Genomic DNA, 20,181 nt, shown 5'->3' on the forward strand with positions numbered 1-20,181 from the left:
GCTTACAGGGGGTGGCTCTTGAACCAGAACTACTAAATGGTTGTGTTGGTTAGCTGGCCCCTAATTTTAGCAAAATGCCCAGGATAATTAACTTATGCAGATGAAAACGTTTATTTGGCCAACAGTTTTAGATGGTCCAGTCTGGGACCCAGGTGCCCCATTATTCTAGCCGGTGAAGAGATAGCTCATCATAGCAGGGAGTGCAGGAGAGAACAAAACTGCCAGAGAGTAAGGGGAGGAAGAAGAGGAGGCTGGGGTTCCACGATTCTCTCCTAAAGCACACCCCAATGATCCAAAGTCTACCTTTGATGCACTTTCTTCTAAGGATTTCACCCCGTTAAGTGACACTCTGGGAGCCTGGCCTTTAACACAAAAGCCTTTGCATGACAGTCAAGATCTGAACCCTGACTTTGAGAGCCTTTTCACTGACTGGAGCTGTTGTCATCCCTAACAGTTTTTTGAAGAGGCCCAGTCAACTGAAGCCTACCTAAAGGGCCTGCAGGACTCCATCAGGAAGAAGTACCCCTGTGACAAGAACATGCCTCTTCAGCACCTGCTGGAGCAGATCAAAGAGCTGGAGGTACCGTGCCACACCCAGCCCCTCAGCAGCTGCACCCAGGGGATTTGATGGCCCCCAGACCCAGGGCAGGCTGTGATGGAGTACAGCACACACCCAGAGCCTAGACCTCAATTTCTTCATTTTTCTGTGGCATCTCTGTAGCACCTACAGTAGGGAAGGGCCTTTGCTTCAGTATCTCAGTAATTGACTGAGTGGAGAGAATACCGTGACTTAACTTGGCCAGCCCCTTGGGAAAACGAACTTCTCATTTTATCCTCATGGCCCTTTCTCAGAAATGGTCTCTCCTGCCCAGTTAATTCAACAGGCTTACCGTTCGTGGAAGGTTATCTTCCCTCCTGATGAATTTGTGGCTTATTATTACTAATGGAACTATAGCTATGTTTCCCCAAGAGGCCTCTAAAACTCACAGGGTTCCTGTGTTTAAGGCAGCTTGTTCTTGCCATTGCAGAAAGAACGGGAGAAAATCCTTGAGTACAAGCGGCAGGTGCAGAACTTGGTAAACAAGTCTAAGAAGATTGTGCAGCTGAAGCCTCGAAACCCAGACTACAGGAGCAACAAGCCCATTATTCTCAGGGCTCTGTGTGACTACAAACAAGACCAGGTGTGTGCTCCGTGTTCAGAAGCATGGCAGAGCCTTCCCTTTTCTTCACATAAGCTTTTGTCAACCAAGAGAGCAAAACTAACCTTGGTTTCAATAAGAGTGTCACAGTCATGTCTTTTCTAAATCAAGCAGTGACTCTGGGCTGAATCACCGAGGACTGTCAGGAATCGGGAGAGTAGCTGCTTTCTTTTGGTGCTGGGGAAAGGAGGCAAAGCTCCAGCTATGCAGAGCCTGTACTGTACCTCTGAGCTCCACCCCTTTACCCAGACAGTGGCTATCTCGAAGGTTTAAAATCTTTCTAAGGTTGACTACTTCCTTTTTGTGGAACCTACAGCCCACTTGTTTGTGACCACTCCTGTCTTTAAGTTTCAGACAGGATCATTGGAAACAGGAAATGGCACTGTCATAGCTCCTGCAGATTATTGGCAGTTCTGGATCACACTAGTCCTGCTGGCTCTGTGAGAAGCACAGGTTTATAGAGAAATGGGTTAGTTTCTGTTCTTATCTGTGTGACTTCCACAGTGCTGTTTCCTTACAATCAAAATTGGAAGGATTACCTGGTTAGATGAGCTTTATGAAACGGTTGTCTGTTCTTCCCTGTGGAATGTTCTAACTTTGTGTGGTGGGAAAGAAGTAAGCTGGATTGAGCATGGTGGCACACACCTGCAATCCCAGCATTTGGGAGGCTGAAACAGAATTCCCTCAGATTGGAAGTCAGCTCAGGGTACAGAGTGAGACCTTGTTTCAAGCAACAACCAAAAAAATAAAAATAAAAATAAAGAAAGAAAGAAAGAAAAGGAAAAAAGTTGATTAGATTGAAATATGAGGTAAAAAAATCAAATTTCTTATGGATTGTTGCTTTAATAGGTAGGTTAGTATTTTTCCTATTTGTTTTTGTTTTTTATTTCTGTGGTGCTAGGGCCCAGGGCTAAGTAAGCACTTTGTCACCGAGTTGCACCTCTAGCCCTTATCTTAAGAAACTCTATAGGGCCTGAAAGCCTTTAATCCCAGCATATGGGAGGCAGAAACAGAAGGATCTCTGTGAGTTTAAGGTTGTCCTGGTCTACAGAATGAGTTTCAGGCCAGTCCAGGCTGAAAAAAAAAAAAAAAAAAAAAAAAAAAAAAAAAAAAAAAAAAAAAAAAAAGAAAGAAAGGAAAAAAAAACCAAGCTGGAATTAATTAATTGAATTTATTTATTTTTTTATTGTATTGGCCATTAAACTTAGGGCCTCACACATGTCAGGCAGTCACATATGTCCAGGCCTTTTCATGCTTACTGTTATGAGACAAGATCTTGCTAAATGGACCAGGCTATCCTTAATCTTACTCAAATCTCAGGCAGCCTTTGAATTTGTAATCCTCCTGCCTCTGCCTCATGAGGACTACAGGCCTGAGCCACCAGACCTTCATTTAGAAGGGTGGCCTTTTTTTTTTTTTAAACAGACTAAGACCATGATTTTATTTATTTTTAAAATTTAAGAGCAAATGAGTGAGGCAAGTGACCCCACCCACATCTAATATATAAAGCATGAACTCAAAACAGGAAGAAGATATGATGAGGGTTTGCCTTGTGAAAGAGGTGTTCTCACATTCCTGGGCAATCTTTGTAGAGTTTCTTTCTCCAGCTTGCTTAGGGTGTAGCTAACTATTTAGATACCCTTCGGCTCACAGGTATTACTTATACATAGTTACTGCTCGGGAGTGTCAAGATTGTCTTCATTTGATGGGGAAAAGCAAGCATGAGAGTGTCACCAGTTTCTATGTCTTCATTGTCATCCCTGTTTCTTTACCCGGCAGAAAATTGTACACAAGGGGGACGAATGCATCCTGAAGGACAACAATGAGCGCAGCAAGTGGTACGTGACGGGTCCCGGAGGTGTTGACATGCTCGTCCCTTCTGTGGGCCTCATCATCCCTCCTCCAAACCCACTGGCCGTGGACCTTTCTTGCAAGTAAGTTCTGAAGTCCCCAGCAGCTGTGACACTGAGCGGTGCGGACAGGAGTGCTTGTGTCTGAACAGGAAGCTTAAAGCAGTGTTGCTTACTGTCATCGTCCCCCAGAAAAGGAACTTAATGAAGTCACCGTTACTGTGTCTTGCAAATTATGTTGAAGATTTTATTATGGATAGAAGAGAATATCTGACCATTAGGAGAGTTAGAGGCAAGCATGAGTGACACTTGCCATACCCTTTGAAGCGGCTGTTTTGATGGTCTTCTCTTTCCTAGCAGCTAAGTTATTTCAAATGTAGTCATGTCCCTCATGTCTGCATGCGTTCACCAGCAGGTGGGACATACATTGTATAGACTGTCCACAGCAGATTCTTTCAAATGTTTTAGTTTGGGAATCTTGATTCTCATGCAGAGTGGGGAGTGTTGGGTATGCCATCCTTCCCTCTCTTGTCCTGGGTTAGGGGGTGGTCCGCATTTGAGCCACTTGCCAGTTAAAATACTGCCAGCAGTCAATACAACAAAAAAATTAGATAGCCTGTGTCAACCAGAATGATTTAAGTGATCTGCATGACTATAGATAAAGTTGAGAATTTACTTCTGGGAAGTAGGTTAGTCTGAATCTATTGAAGTATTGATAGTTTAAAAATTGTACAATCATTTCATAAGGTTTGGTTTAGATTTCCGGGCAGTTTGGGCTGGAGTGTTTTCCTTTTCCTCCTTCCAGGATTGAGCAGTACTATGAAGCCATCTTGGCTCTGTGGAACCAGCTGTACATCAACATGAAGAGCCTGGTGTCTTGGCACTACTGCATGATTGACATCGAGAAGATCAGGGCCATGACAATTGCCAAGGTATGTCCTCGGGGCTGCCTAGCGGGTCCCTCACTGCTTGACCTCACTGGACACACGAGGATTTTGTGTCTCACCACAGGAGGCCTTGTAGCCTTCCACAGGACTGGTCCTGTCCAGTACTGTACAGAGTGGGGTGGCGCTCAGGGGCAGAAAGCTTGCTTAGCATGCGTGAAACCTTGGGTGCTTCTGCTAGCGCCATAAAACAAGGAATTAGCACATGGCTGGCCATGAGATGCACAGAAACTCACTGAAGTGATCTGAAAAGCCAGAAATACCTATGAAAAAAGACAGGGTGGGTACCCAGCTCCTTAAGATAATGGGAATGAGGTCAGACCTATGTACTGAAGCATGGCAGGACGGGAGGTCAGGATGATTCTTGGAAGATCTCTGAAAGCATTCCTCTAAGCCAGAGGTCCTTAAGGTGTGGCTGGCAGTGCCTTGGGTGGAAGAGTCCCTTGATGGAGCGAAAAGTGAGAAGGGAAGAGGCTAGGAAACTTTAGGGCCCCTGAGTCCCTGTGTTTCAGTGTGCTTTGTTTACATTTGAATTTCTGCACAATAGTTTGTTTGAAGAAAAATATCCTGTGAAGGAAAAAGCCACTGGCAAGCTACTGCTGTGCCCCTTAGCAACACGGACAAAACCCCAAAACCTTTTTTAAAAATCTTAGTTGGCCTATGATGAAGGTTGCCCTGTCCACTCTGTCTTGCATTCTTCTTGCACGGGGGTATGAGGACATTCACGTCTTCTCAACTCACCATGCCTGATTCACCTCTAGCTGAAAACCATGAGACAGGAGGATTACATGAAGACCATTGAAGACCTTGAGCTCCACTACCAAGATTTCATCAAAAACAGCCAAGGCTCAGAGATGTTTGGAGACGATGACAAGCGGAGGATGCAGTCTCAGTTCACTGACGCCCAGAAGCACTACCAGACCCTGGTCATTCAGCTGCCTGGCCACCCCCAGCACCAGACAGGTCAGCCTGGACCATCTTTTCTCTTTAGATTAGTCACATATGTGGTTTTGTGTAAAGCTGTCCCTTTGAAAGATACTTAGGATGCTCTGTGTTGATATAACAAAATACCTGAAATTGGATAATTTGTAAAGCAAAGAAGTTTGTTTAGTTCATTACTCTGCTGGCTGGGAAACAGTATGGAGCCTGGCAAGTGATTCTCGGCTCTGTCCTAAATCAACAGAGGAGTAGAAGGGGTATGGTAACGTGCAGAAAGGACTGATGCCTGGAGTAACTTTAGAATAAATGATGCTGTTGAGGACTGGTCAGTGCCAGAACTTATCCAACTCCTAGGGGATGGGCATTCATCCTTGCTGAGAGTGGTACCCTCATAATCTAATCATCTTCTACTAGGTCCACCTCTTAAAGACCCCGCTACATCAGTACTCTTTCACTAGGGACCAGTCTTCCAGCACATGACTATTTGGGGGACAATAAGCCTTACCTGCCACATAGCAGATGTATAAAATGCTTTGTATGCCTGAGTTCTAGGATGAAGTCATGGGGAGTAGGCATATTTTCGTACTTCACCAGCTGGACAGTCTGTTGTATTCATGGTCTTAATTTATTTTTACAGTCACCAAAACTGAAATTACTCATGTGGGCTCCTGCCAAGATGTCAACCACAATAAAGTAATCGAAACCAACAGAGAAAACGACAAACAGGAGACATGGCTGCTGATGGAGCTACAGAAGATCCGTAGGCAGATGGAGCATTGTGAGGGCAGGATGACACTTAAAAATCTCCTGCTCACAGACCAAGGCTCTACACACCACATCACAGTGAAAATCAACGAGCTCAAGGTAGGATCTATTAACATTAATCTCCTGATTCCACGAGTCCTTATGTTTATCTACCAATGAGTAAAAACCCCATGGCTTACATGTTTATAGGCAAGTGTATTTGTTTTCCACTACTGCACTAAGGACTTCTTTAAGGCTAAAAGCTAATCTTAAGGATCACACAGCTACAGTACAGAGTATGTATATGTATGTATGTATGTATGTATGTATGTATGTATGTATGTATGTATGTATATATACGTGTGTGTGTGTGTGTGTGTGTGTGTGTGTGTGCGGGTTGCTAAACTTGTGGTATACGTACATTATGGAATGTGTATTTATTTTAAATTATGGCAAGGTCAGAGAGGAATGGGCCAGAAGAGGGTGTCAGATCCCCTAGAACTGGAGTTATAGGCAGTTGTGAGCTGCCCCAGGTAAATTCTGAGACCCCCAACTCAGGTCTTCTGCAAGGTCAGTACAGGCTCCTAACCCCTGAGCCATTTCTCCAGCCCAACATGGGATATTATTCAGTTTTTAAAAAGAAGGAAAAATTGAGAATTGTGTGAACCTGGGGATGTCATGCTGAGTGAGGTGGACCAAATGCACAAAGACAAACAGTATGTGATCTCACATATGGAATTGAAAAGGGGGTCAAACATATAAAAACAGATGTATAGTGATGACCGGGGATGGAGCTATGGAGGCAGTGAGGAGGTGTGGGCACACACTTACAGTAAGGCAAGTCTGAGATCTGGCATGCAGCAGGGGACTGTGGGTAATAATATATTCATTGAATGTTGCTAAGGGGTTAGACTTTAGGTGCTCTTACCTGTTGGTCACCTGCCACATTACTTGTATACATGAAAACTGCCATATGTATATACATATTTGGGACAGTGATTTTTCTTATGCAGAGCAGAACAGCATGCTGCAGGTCTTAAAGGTGCATGATAAAAATAAGTTTGAAGCCTTCGTACAGCTAGTGAAATGTGCTTCCCTTCTCTTTTGGCAGAGTGTACAGAATGACTCCCAAGCCATCGCCGAGGTTCTCAATCAGCTTAAGGACATGCTTGCCAACTTCCGGGGGTCTGAAAAATACTGCTATTTACAGAATGAGATATTCGGGCTCTTTCAGAAGCTGGAAAATATCAATGGTGTCACAGATGGCTACTTAAACAGGTGAGCACAACTGGTAGCCCTCAAGAATAGTTTTCATTTTCAAGTTTTCTTTTGTTTTCCCTTTTGGTGCAGGCAGGGGTGGAGGGCGGGCGGTGGGAGGGCATAGAATCCAGTGTGACTACTCTCTCACTGAGCCACATCCCCAGCCCAACCCTGTCAAGTTTCATTCTTGCCTGACTTCATTTGTTATATGTGTTTTGCCTTTTGGAGCTTGTACCTTATAGACAACCACCTTCCCTCCACACTTTAACATCATCCTGTTTCTAGTGACAAGAGCCAACAGTCACCATCCGTTTATGTCACTGAAAACTTTATCTGCATCTCTTGTCTTTCCAGCCTGTGCTCCATAAGAGCTCTTCTGCAGGCTATTCTGCAAACAGAGGATATGCTGAAGGTCTATGAAGCAAGGCTGACAGAGGAGGAAACTGTCTGTCTGGACCTGGATAAAGTAGAAGCTTATCGCTGTGGACTGAAGGTAATGCAAAGGTTTTAACTGTAGCCTGGCCTCCAGGAAGTGACAGAGAACTTGGCCCTCTGCTGCAAAGCCTCACTAAGCTTTCATGAGTGTTTTAATTTATTTCACTTTTTGAAAATACATTTTATTTTTAGAATAGTTATAGTTTTACAGGGAAACTGACAGGATAGAGCCCATATACCCTAGTTTCTTCTAGTGTCAGCATCATACACTTATGGGATCTATTTGATAGAATTGGTGAGTTGGTAATGACATATGACTACAGGCTGAAGTCCATGCCATCTGTTTCTTTTTAAAGAGAGGGTCTCATATATGTCACACTGGTCTCAAAAGCACTATGTAGCTGAGGCTGATCTGGAACTCCTGGTCCTCTTGCATCTACCTCCTGGCACTGGGATTACTGGTGTTTACTACGCCACCAACAGCTCGTGCTTTATTCATTTGTGCAGCTAGGTTTCATGGGGTTGGAGACTTTCTTGCTTTCATTGGCCACACGTGGCTGATGTCAGTCACTGATAGGGAACTCTGTTTTCAAAGGCCTGCTAGCAGGAACAGGATGGAAGTGATTTGTAGTGGGAATTGGTGGTAGAGTGCTGAGTTGAAATAATTTCTTCACTTTGGGACTTCTCAGTCAAGTGTGGTAGTTCATGCCTGTAATCCCAATACTTGAGAGGCAGAGGCAGAGGGATTGCCATCTTTGAGCTACTGAGGGTCAAGCCCAGAGCCTTGTGACTGTTAAGCTCCTGCTCTAATGCTGGGCTGTACCCCTAGACCTTCCTCTTTCAAAGTTAATGATATGCAACTTAGTGGTAGGTGGTAGGGTGTTATTTGCCTCAGCACCAGAAATAGATAAATAAGTAAACAAAATGAACAGTGACTTGGGAGTGCCATACAATGCAGGAAGAGATTAATGTGTATGTAACTTTTCCCCCCTTTAATTTTCAGAAAATAAAAAGTGACTTGAACTTGAAAAAGTCCCTATTGGCCACCATGAAGACAGAGCTGCAGAAGGCCCAGCAAATCCACTCTCAGTCCTCACAGCAGTACCCTCTCTATGACCTGGACCTGGGCAAGTTCAATGAGAAAGTGATGCAGCTGACAGATCGCTGGCAAAAGATAGATAAACAGATAGACTTCAGGTGTGTCAACCTCCTTGCCCATGGTCTTCCCATTCAGTGGTTCAAATGCCACCAGAGGCCATCATTGTCAGAAAGCAGTGCCTTTGCTTGGCCAGCCTACTTTCTGTCACTGGTTTTGATTACGCTGAACATTTTATCCACCTGTCCTCATACAGTGTGTAGGTTTCTACATATTGTGCAGCTTCCATGCTTCATCTCTATTGTGGCATGTTTTGTACATTGTTTATTTAATCTTATTTGTTTATTTCTGTGGTAGTGGGGATTGAACCCATGGCCTTCCCTATTCTAGACAAGTGCACTACTCCCCTCTGATCTACTCCCCAAGCCCTGGATGTTTTGAAATAGAGTCATGCTATATAGCTTAGGCTGGGTTAGAACTTGAGATCCTCCTGCCTCAGCCTCCTAAGTACAAGGATTATTGGCATGTACCATCACACTTGAGTACTTTTTTTCCATCTGTCTTTTAAAAATTAAATTAACTTTCTGCCAGTTGAATTTTGTCTATTTTTTAGGTTTTTATGGGGAGGGGTGGTAAGACAGGATCTCATGTAACACTGGCTGGCTTCCAGTGCCACGTGCAGCCAAGATTGGCCCTAAACCCTTGGTCTTCCCACCTCTACCTCCCAAGTGCTACCAAACCCAATTTTTCATCTCTTTTTATGGCTAGGTACTATTCATTTGTTTGGAATTGTACCAAAGTTTATGGATAGTTATGGGTTTAGTTTCGAGATACGATGAAAAAAATGCTATGATGAATATTCACATTTCAGTTTTTGTGTTTGCATGTTAGACACCAAGGAAAATTTTAGGAAATACTTATAAGAGTGTCTTAAAATTTTTATATATTTTTTCTAGATTGTGGGACCTGGAGAAACAAATCAAACAACTGAGGAATTATCGAGATAACTATCAGAGTTTCTGCAAGTGGCTCTATGATGCCAAACGCCGCCAGGACTCTTTAGAGTCCATGAAGTTTGGAGATTCCAACACAGTCATGCGATTTTTGAATGAGCAGAAGGTATAAACACACTTGTCATCCCAAAGCTCTCTGTTGAGTTTGATTGGTTTTAAGCTGTGTTTGCTCCTGGTTTGAAGTTATGAATATTTCACGTTATGAATTCACTTTGTGAATGTTTAAAGTGCGCACAGAGGAGAAGCCACTGGGCTGTTTGGGAAGAAATACAATTGAAAACTATTAATAGTGGAGGTGGTTTTCATGTCATGGTAAGGAATGGTTATAGTTGAGTTGATGTAGTGCATGCCTATACCCCAGGGCTTGGGAGCTGAGATAGGAGGACCTTGTGTTCAAGGTCAACCTTGATCCTATCTCAAAAAGGAAAAAAAAAAAAAAAAAAGTAACGATGGATACATAAAAGTGCTGATTGAAAGTATCTCCTGTAAGTAATAAATCACAGGGCTTTCTTCTCCTTTCTGAAAGGAGACAAGTTCTTCTCTCAAGCCATTACTGAGCATGAGTCCACACAGCAATAAGCCGAAGGAAAAAATAACCATTGTAAATGTGAAATAATGCTTGTACTTATATGCCTTAACATTTGTAAATATTTTATTCTCTGCATAGAACCTGCACAATGAAATATCTGGCAAACGAGATAAATCAGAAGAAGTCCACAAAATTGCTGAACTTTGTGCAAACTCAATTAAGGTATATTGGTTTCATTAAGAATGTTGGTACAGTGGGGGAGGGTATAGAATGGAAATTCACTGTATTGGTGTATCAAAATACCAAAGATTTAGAAAAAGAATGGTTGATGCTGGCTGGCAGGATGGCTCACTTAGATAAAGGTGCTTGATACTGAGTTTGGTCCCCAGAACTCACATGTTAGGAGAAAACTGACTTTGCAAGTTACCCTCAAAATAATTATTAAAAAATTGAAAGGTTGTTATTTCATCAAGAATATTATTAACTTATTAAATATAGCATTATTTGTTGTTTTGCTTTAAAGATTATACACTTCTTAAAGGTGGTAATTGTATATATTCTGGCCTTAAGAATCTGTTTCTTATTTATTTACTTGAATTCAGGTTGGAGAGATAGCTCACCCATTCAAGGCCCATGCTTCTAAATAGCAAAGTTTGGGTCTTGTTTACTTGAATTCATTGCACTTTGGAAATATCCCTGTGAAAAGGGCTAGCTTTTATTCATTAGGTTGGCCCTCTGTACAAAAATAAACATTTAATAATAATATTAACAATATTAATGTTGCCAATGGCCTTTGTAGATAATTTTTGGAAATAATTTGTGATGATATAAATCTATGGAATTATAGACTGCTAGTGACTCTTTTTAAGTCTATTAAGACTGTTTTTATGAGCTACATGTGATGGGTTACATGTGCAATCCTAGCACTCAGGAGGCTGAGGCAGGAGTATTGCTGTGAATTCAAGCCAGCCTGAACAAGACAGTGAGTTCCAGGCCATTCTGAAACAGAGTGAGACTGGGTCTCAAAAAACGAAAACAAACACAGGTTTTCTAAGGGCTGGGGTATAGCTTAGTGGTAGTGTTTCCCTCACAGGGAAGATCCCTGGTTTGAGTACCCACCAAAACAAAGATGCCTTTCTTAAACTTTTTTATTCTACAGGATTATGAACTCCAGCTGGCATCATACACCTCTGGGCTGGAAACTCTACTGAACATACCTATCAAGAGGACCATGGTTCAGTCCCCATCTGGGGTGATTCTTCAAGAGGTATATAAGTCATTACTTATCTCTTAATAGGCTGCCATCAAAAGTCATTACATATCTCTTAATAGCTCCCATCATAAGTCATTACATAGCTCTTTATGTCTGCCATCGAAAGTCATTGCATGTCTCTTAATGTCTGTTGTCCCTTCTGCCTGTCTTTTTCCTGTTTCCTGCCCAGCTTCCCTACCCTGCCTGAATGCATCCCCTGGTATAGAGTACCCACTGAAATTCAGGGCTTATTTGGCCTTTTTAGGCTCCCTTCTGTGTGAGTCATCTACACATGACACAATTTAGGAAATGATCCTGAAGTCCAAGTATGTCATTTGTATATTGGACTTGACTTGCTTGTATTTGGTATAAGTTCAACTCCTGAGAAGTGGAAGTTATATAGCATATTTCTAAAAGACAGCATTTCCCCAAAGATGTCAGAGAATGTCAACTGTGGGCTAGGGGGATAGCCTAGAAAGATAAGGAACCCAGATGGCTCTGGTCCTTTGTGTTGTTGCTATATTTCTAGATTCTGGATCCAGCACAACTGACCAAAGGGAATTTACTCTTTATATTATAATGCCACTGTTTTATTATTTTAAGAAAACAAAATTAGTCAACTTGCAAGGGGCTTTTAAGAAATGCAGTATATAAATATATATACTGCATTTTTTTCCATCCAGAAAATATAAATATATACTGCATTTTTTTTTCTCTTTCCCCCCAAGGCTGCAGATATTCATGCGCGGTACATAGAACTGCTGACAAGGTCTGGAGACTACTACAGGTTCTTAAGTGAGATGCTAAAGAGTTTGGAAGATCTGAAGGTAATTCGTTTCCTTGGAGTTTTGTTGTTTGTTTTTTGTTTTTTAAAGAAAGAAAGAAATATCATAGAACCTTATCTCTGCTTCGTTATATCTCTTCTTTCTTATTATCTGTGCTCCAAATAGCTGGTATGACACAGTTTGAGTCTGGCCTCAGTGTTGTGCTCTTGCATGGCTGCTCCAAGTGAACTCAGATAGTATTTGCCAAATTGTGATTACATTCCTTTGTTCAAACCCATGGTTTCATTTAGTGCTTAGCAGAGGAATTTGCTTTATTTATGCAAAATTTCAGAGAAGCTCACCCTGGACTAGCTGGATTTTAATCTTTAACATCGAATCGTTATTCAGTTATTCTCCCTTTTTGAGAAGAGAATTGAGTTCATTCGCTCTGTGTCTTTGAATGAAAAGTACATGATATATCAAATCAGAAGCTTTTGGATTTTGTTTGTGAGACAAAAAAAAAAAAGTAAGCTGGCCTCAAATTCCTAATCCTCCTACCCCAGCCTCTGAAGTGTAGGATTATAGGAAGTGCCACCATGCACAGTTAATCGTAAGCTTTTGTTCGTGGGGGAAATTACTTCATTTTAAAAACTGAGGAGACTGGAGTTCAAAGTTGATATCACTCCCTAAGACCATAGGAGCAGCTGATGGAAGCATTATGATAGGCACGGAGGGTCTTTGAATTTTTTCTGGTAGTTTTTTTTCTGATATTTGTGTGTGTGTGTGTGTGTGTGTGTGTGTGTGTGTGTGTGTGTGTGTAAAGGAAATACATACAGTTCTGAAGAGGAAAAGTGCTGTTTCTTCCTTGTGGTACAAAGTGCTTTTTTTTCAACATTATTTCTAATTTCATATCCACAGCTGAAAAATACCAAAATTGAAGTTTTGGAAGAGGAGCTAAGACTGGCCCGAGATGCCAACTCGGAAAACTGCAATAAGAATAAGTTCCTGGATCAGAACCTGCAGAAATACCAGGCAGAATGTTCCCAGTTCAAAGCAAAGCTTGTAAGCCTGGAGGAACTGAAGAGACAAGCTGAGCTGGATGGAAAATCAGCCAAGCAAAACCTGGACAAGTGCTACGGCCAAATCAAGGAGCTCAATGAGAAGATCACCCGACTGACATATGAGATCGAAGACGAAAAGCGCAGGAGAAAGACCGTGGAAGACAGATTTGACCAACAGAAGAATGACTATGATCAGTTGCAGAAGGCAAGGCAATGTGAGAAGGAGAACCTTGGCTGGCAGAAGCTGGAGTCTGAGAAAGCCATCAAGGAGAAGGAGTACGAGATAGAGAGGTTGAGGGTTCTGCTGCAGGAGGAGGGCGCCCGGAAGAGAGAATATGAAAATGAGCTGGCAAAGGTAAGAAACCACTATAATGAGGAGATGAGTAATTTAAGGAACAAGTATGAAACAGAGATTAACATTACGAAGACCACCATCAAGGAGATCTCCATGCAGAAGGAAGACGATTCCAAGAATCTCAGAAATCAGCTTGACAGACTCTCCCGGGAGAACCGTGATCTCAAGGATGAGATAGTCAGGCTCAATGACAGTATCTTGCAGGCCACAGAGCAGCGGAGGCGGGCTGAGGAAAATGCCCTTCAGCAGAAAGCCTGTGGCTCAGAAATCATGCAAAAGAAGCAACACCTGGAGATCGAACTGAAGCAGGTCATTCAGCAGCGCTCGGAGGACAACGCAAGGCACAAGCAATCCCTGGAGGAGGCTGCCAAGACAATTCAGGACAAAAATAAAGAGATCGAGAGACTCAAAGCCGAGTTTCAGGATGAGGCCAAGCGCCGATGGGAATACGAAAATGAACTGAGTAAGGTAAGAAACAGTTACGATGAGGAGATCATTAGCTTAAAAAACCAGTTTGAGACGGAGATCAACATCACCAAGACCACCATCCACCAGCTGACCATGCAAAAGGAAGAGGACACCAGTGGCTACCGAGCTCAGATAGACAATCTCACCAGAGAAAACAGGAGTTTGTCTGAGGAGGTAAAGAGGCTGAAGAACACGCTAGCCCAGACCACCGACAATCTCAGGAGGGTCGAAGAAAATGTCCAGCAGCAAAAGGCCACCGGCTCAGAGATGTCACAGAGGAAACAGCAGTTGGAGATAGAGCTGCGACAGGTCACTCAGATGCGAACTGAAGAGGGCTTGAGGTACAAGCAGTCCTTAGATGATGCTGCCAAGACCATCCAGGATAAAAACAAGGAGATCGAAAGGCTCAAACAATTGGTAGAAAAAGAAACCAACGAGAGGAAATGTCTGGAGGATGAAAATTCCAAGTTGCAGAGAGCCCAGTATGACCTGCAGAAAGCCAACAACAGCGCAACCGAGACCATAAGCAAACTGAAGGTGCAGGAACAGGAATTAACACGCCTGAGAATTGACTATGAGAGAGTTTCCCAGGAGAGGACAGTGAAGGATCAGGACATCACAAGGTTCCAGAGCTCCCTGAAGGATCTGCAGTTGCAGAAGCAGAAAGTGGAAGAGGAGCTAAACAGGCTGAAAAGGTCAGCCTCCGATGACTCCTCCAAGAGGAAGATGCTGGAGGAGGAGCTGGAAGGCATGAGGAGATCTTTGAAAGAACAAGCCATTAAAATCACCAACCTGACCCAGCAGCTGGAGCAGGCATCCATTGTTAAGAAAAGGAGCGAGGATGATCTCAGACAGCAGAGGGATGTGCTGGATGGCCACCTGAGGGAGAAGCAGAGGACCCAGGAGGAGCTAAGGAGGCTCTCCTTGGACGTGGAGGCCCTTAGGCGGCAGTTGGTGCAGGAGCAAGAAAACGTCAAGCAGGCTCACTTGAGGAATGAGCATTTCCAGAAGGCAATAGAAGACAAAAGCAGAAGCCTCAATGAAAGTAAAATAGAGATTGAGAGGCTACAGTCTCTCACTGAGAACTTGACCAAGGAGCACCTGATGCTGGAGGAAGAACTACGCAATCTCAGGCTGGAGTACGATGACCTGCGGAGGGGCCGGAGTGAAGCAGATAGCGATAAAAACGCAACTATCTCGGAGCTAAGGAGCCAGCTGCAGATCAGCAACAACCGAACCCTGGAACTGCAGGGGCTGATTAATGATTTACAGAGAGAGAGGGAAAATTTGAGACAGGAAATTGAGAAATTCCAAAAGCAGGCTTTAGAGGTATTCACAAATATTTGATCAAAAGCTTGACTGTTTCTCAATACCTGACGCCTGATCTAATCTGAACTATTCTCTTGCTGCTTCCAGAAGGTCTAATTTTCTTCCTGCTCATGTACTTACTACCTGTTAGATCTATACTATGGCTTTGAAATAATTCTAATGCCATTTGCCCTTCTGTCCTGTTGCTGTGTCGGATGCCAGTCTGTTGGAAACCTGTGCTTGGTCCAACTTAAAAAACTTTAGCATGAGAAAAACATCTAAGATATTTTCCATGAATGTTCCACTCTCCTTTCTAGAAGGTAGCTCTTGGCTGGGGCTCTCACTGAGTGGTAGATCATGCACTTTGCATGCTCAAGGTCCTGGGTTCAAGTCCCAACATCAAAATTTTAACATACTAAAATAGAAAGTGGTTCTTATTTGTTCTTATTTAGTGGTCTGAACGTACATCTTTAATTTGTTTCTCAGTCAAATGTATTAATTCTTACACAATTTTAAATTTCCACCTTGCTTAGATGTCTTTTCTGCATGCCTTGTCCTGTTGTCTTTTGATTAGGATCCTAACCTTTCTTTTTGCTTGACTTTTCTTCTTCTAACAAGCCCTTATTTTAAAATAACCTCTATGGACAATATTTGTGTGGGGCGGGGTGGTATGTGTATTTGTAAATTTGCATTGCTTTATAAAATGTGTCAGTATAATATACCAGATGAGATGTAGGTACAGCAGGGATGCTAAATTACCCCCCCCTTTTTTTTCAAGCTATAATTACTGTTAAAAGTAAGGCAGGTCTACAACTTCTAGTTTTGTCTATGGAAAAGGAACACAAAACAGTAAGTATGAAGCCATTTACCAAAGTGGCAATCTACATTTTCATATTTTCTTTTCCAGGACTGTGTATGGTAACAAATTAATAGTATATGCAGGGAAAATGCAGACAGGGAAAATGAGACTATGTTTAAAATATATATGTAGGAAAAGAGATTAAATTACACATCTAAACACTATTTTCCCCCATTTCTTTCTTTTTAAAAATCTAGGCATCTAATCGGATTCAGGAGTCAAAGAGTCAGTGCACTCAAGTGGTTCAGGAGAGAGAGAGCCTGCTGGTGAAGATTAAAGTCCTGGAGCAAGACAAGGCAAGGCTGCAGAGGCTGGAGGATGAACTGAACCGTGCCAAAGCAACGCTGGAGGCAGAAAGCAGGGTGAAGCAGCGCTTGGAGTGTGAGAAACAGCAGATCCAGAACGACCTGAACCAATGGAAAACCCAGTACTCCCGCAAGGAGGAGGCCATTAGGAAGATAGAGTCAGAAAGAGAGAAGAGCGAGCGAGAGAAGAACAGTCTTAGGAGTGAGATTGAGAGGCTCCAAGCGGAGATCAAGAGGGTCGAGGAGAGGTGCAGGCGGAAGTTGGAGGATTCCACCAGGGAGACGCAGTCCCAGCTGGAAACAGAACGCTGCCGACACCAGAGGGAGATTGACAAACTCAGGCAGCGCCCCTATGGGTCCCACCGGGAGACCCAGACGGAGTACGAGTGGACTGTTGACTCCTCTAAGCTGGTGTTTGACGGGCTGAGGAAGAAGGTGACGGCCATGCAGCTCTATGAGTGCCAACTGATCGACAAGACGACGCTGGACAAGCTGTTGAAGGGGAAGAAGTCCGTGGAGGAGGTGGCTTCTGAGATCCAGCCTTTCCTCCGGGGCGCCGGCGCCATCGCTGGGGCTTCCGCTTCTCCCAAGGAAAAATACTCGTTGGTGGAGGCCAAGAGAAAGAAATTCATCACCCCCGAATCCACGGTCATGCTTCTGGAGGCCCAGGCAGCCACGGGTGGCATCATCGATCCCCATCGGAATGAGAAGCTCACCGTGGACAATGCCATAGCTCGCGATCTGATTGACTTCGATGACCGCCAGCAGATCTACACAGCGGAGAAAGCCATCACTGGGTTTGACGACCCATTTTCAGGCAAGACAGTGTCCGTTTCAGAAGCCATCAAGAAGAATTTGATTGACAGAGAAACCGGAATGCGCCTGCTGGAAGCCCAGCTTGCTTCAGGGGGTGTAGTAGACCCCGTCAACAGTGTCTTTTTGCCAAAAGATGTCGCTTTGGCCCGTGGGCTGATTGATAGAGATTTGTATCGCTCCCTGAATGATCCCCGAGATAGTCAGAAAAACTTCGTGGATCCAATCACCAAGAAGAAGGTCAGCTACATGCAGCTGAGAGAACGGTGCAGAATCGAACCCCACACGGGTCTGCTCCTGCTGTCAGTACAGAAGAGAAGCATGTCCTTCCAAGGAATCAGACAACCCGTGACCGTCACCGAACTGGTTGATTCTGGCATATTGAGACCATCCACTGTAAATGAACTGGAGTCGGGTCAGATTTCTTACGACGAGGTTGGTGAGAGAATCAAGGACTTCCTCCAGGGTTCAAGCTGCATAGCGGGCATATATAATGAGACCACCAAGCAGAAGCTTGGCATTTATGAGGCTATGAAGATTGGCTTAGTTCGACCTGGTACAGCCCTGGAGTTGCTGGAAGCTCAGGCAGCCACCGGTTTTATAGTGGATCCTGTCAGCAACTTGAGGTTACCTGTGGAGGAAGCCTACAAAAGAGGTCTGGTGGGCATTGAGTTCAAAGAGAAGCTTCTGTCTGCGGAGCGAGCTGTCACTGGGTATAACGACCCTGAAACAGGAAACATCATCTCTTTGTTCCAAGCAATGAACAAAGAGCTCATCGAGAAGGGCCACGGCATTCGTCTGCTGGAAGCACAGATCGCAACCGGCGGCATCATCGATCCAAAGGAGAGCCATCGTTTGCCGGTTGACATGGCGTATAAGAGGGGATACTTTAATGAGGAGCTTAGCGAGATCCTCTCAGACCCAAGTGATGACACCAAAGGCTTTTTTGATCCAAACACGGAGGAAAACCTTACCTATCTGCAACTGAAGGAAAGATGCATCAAGGATGAGGAAACAGGGCTCTGCCTTCTGCCTCTGAAAGAAAAGAAGAAACAGGTGCAGACGTCGCAAAAGAATACCCTCCGGAAGCGGCGAGTGGTCATAGTTGACCCGGAAACCAACAAGGAGATGTCTGTTCAGGAGGCCTACAAGAAAGGCCTTATTGATTACGAAACCTTCAAAGAGCTGTGTGAGCAGGAGTGCGAGTGGGAAGAAATAACCATCACAGGGTCCGATGGCTCCACCAGGGTGGTCCTGGTGGACAGGAAGACGGGCAGTCAGTATGACATTCAAGATGCTATCGACAAAGGCCTCGTCGACAGGAAGTTCTTTGATCAGTACCGATCCGGCAGCCTGAGCCTCACACAGTTCGCTGATATGATCTCCTTGAAAAACGGCGTTGGCAACAGCAGCGGCTTGGGCGGCGGTGTCAACGACGATGTTTTTAGCAGCTCCCGGCACGAATCCGTAAGCAAGATTTCTACCATATCCAGCGTTAGAAATTTAACCATCCGAAGCAGCTCTCTGTCTGACCCCCTGGAGGAGTCGAGCCCCATTGCAGCCATCTTTGACACAGAAAACCTGGAGAAAATCTCCATCACAGAAGGTATAGAGAGGGGCATTGTGGATAGCATCACTGGGCAGAGGCTTCTGGAGGCTCAGGCCTGCACTGGTGGCATCATCCACCCTACCACGGGTCAGAAGCTGTCTCTTCAAGATGCCGTCTCCCAGGGCCTCATTGACCAAGATATGGCCACCAGGCTGAAGCCTGCCCAGAAGGCCTTCATTGGCTTTGAAGGTGTAAAAGGAAAGAAGAAGATGTCTGCAGCAGAGGCAGTGAAGGAAAAGTGGCTTCCCTATGAGGCAGGCCAGCGCTTCCTGGAGTTCCAGTACCTCACCGGAGGCCTGGTTGACCCAGAAGTGCATGGGAGGATCAGCACCGAAGAAGCCATCCGAAAGGGTTTCATCGACGGCCGTGCGGCTCAGAGGTTGCAAGATATCAGCAGCTATGCCAAAATCCTCACCTGCCCCAAAACCAAATTAAAAATCTCCTACAAGGATGCCATGAATCGCTCCATGGTGGAAGACATCACTGGGCTGCGCCTTCTGGAAGCCGCCTCCGTGTCCTCCAAGGGTTTGCCTAGCCCTTATAACATGTCTGCCCCAGGCTCCCGCTCTGGTTCGAGGTCGGGATCTCGCTCAGGCTCCCGCTCTGGGTCCCGCAGCGGGTCTCGGCGAGGAAGCTTCGATGCTACCGGCAATTCCTCCTCCTACTCCTACTCCTACTCATTTAGCAGTAGCTCCATTGGGCACTAGGGGTCAGAAATGGTTTTGCCTCACTTCAGAATCATTTGTGTGAATTTCTCCTTCATCTTAAATAACAACGGAAACCTGGTGCTTGCAGTATAGCGGTAGAACATTCGATGCTTGAGACGTAGCCGCAATAAAATTCCAGTAGTAAAGGCTCATTTGGCTTCTCTAGCTTTTGGCTCAACTAATGTAGTGTGCTTCCACGTAGTGAATGTGAAGTGGCAATCATTTGTAAGGATGGGGCAAATTGAATTTAGAATGTATTTCTTCCCTTCTGTTTTGATCAATTTTCTGTAACTTTTTTTGGGGGCCTAGAAGGTCCAATTTCTGGGCTTGGAGATAGAGATTAAACGGATTGCTGGTGTCTTAGTCCTCGTTTTGTTATTTCTAACCTAAATAGTTACACTTTCTATATTAGGAGAAAACTGCCCCCTCCCCGCTCCAAGCATTTTGTCCCAAGTTTCCCTTAGTTTGAGAACATAGATTGTATTACCCATATACTCTTACATGCACTTGTTTGGTTTGGTATTACTTTGACTATGTCCACAATAGCAGCAAACTTTGCTCTTTGTTAGTCAAGGTTTCCTGTTTATTTGGCTTGTCATTTTCTATGTGCTTTAAAAAAGGTGTCTTTGTGAAGTTTGCTGTTCTGACAATAAACTTTTAGACTTTGGAAA

The 20,181-nt window shown here is 44.1% G+C and overlaps 1 protein-coding gene across 2 annotated transcripts in view; it reads left to right on the forward strand.

Moving 5' to 3' along the window:
- Positions 1-20,181, forward strand: part of Dsp (desmoplakin) — a 45,402-nt gene extending 25,221 nt beyond the window's left edge. Inside the window, exons 10-24 of one of the 2 annotated variants that reach the window (XM_027410382.2) lie at positions 455-580; positions 1,029-1,181; positions 2,979-3,133; positions 3,855-3,981; positions 4,755-4,956; positions 5,570-5,796; positions 6,788-6,954; positions 7,291-7,429; positions 8,375-8,568; positions 9,424-9,586; positions 10,148-10,231; positions 11,169-11,276; positions 11,990-12,088; positions 12,944-15,238; positions 16,274-20,181. In XM_027410382.2, the coding sequence (XP_027266183.1) occupies positions 455-580; positions 1,029-1,181; positions 2,979-3,133; positions 3,855-3,981; positions 4,755-4,956; positions 5,570-5,796; positions 6,788-6,954; positions 7,291-7,429; positions 8,375-8,568; positions 9,424-9,586; positions 10,148-10,231; positions 11,169-11,276; positions 11,990-12,088; positions 12,944-15,238; positions 16,274-19,510 (7,476 nt within the window). In that variant the 3' untranslated portion in view covers positions 19,511-20,181. The remainder of the gene's footprint in view (positions 1-454; positions 581-1,028; positions 1,182-2,978; positions 3,134-3,854; positions 3,982-4,754; positions 4,957-5,569; positions 5,797-6,787; positions 6,955-7,290; positions 7,430-8,374; positions 8,569-9,423; positions 9,587-10,147; positions 10,232-11,168; positions 11,277-11,989; positions 12,089-12,943; positions 15,239-16,273) is intronic. The other variant, XM_027410383.2, reaches the window with a different exon arrangement.

The sequence above is a fragment of the Cricetulus griseus genome, chromosome 3 (genome assembly GCF_003668045.3).
Source record: "Cricetulus griseus strain 17A/GY chromosome 3, alternate assembly CriGri-PICRH-1.0, whole genome shotgun sequence".
Taxonomy (NCBI): Eukaryota; Metazoa; Chordata; class Mammalia; order Rodentia; family Cricetidae; genus Cricetulus; species Cricetulus griseus.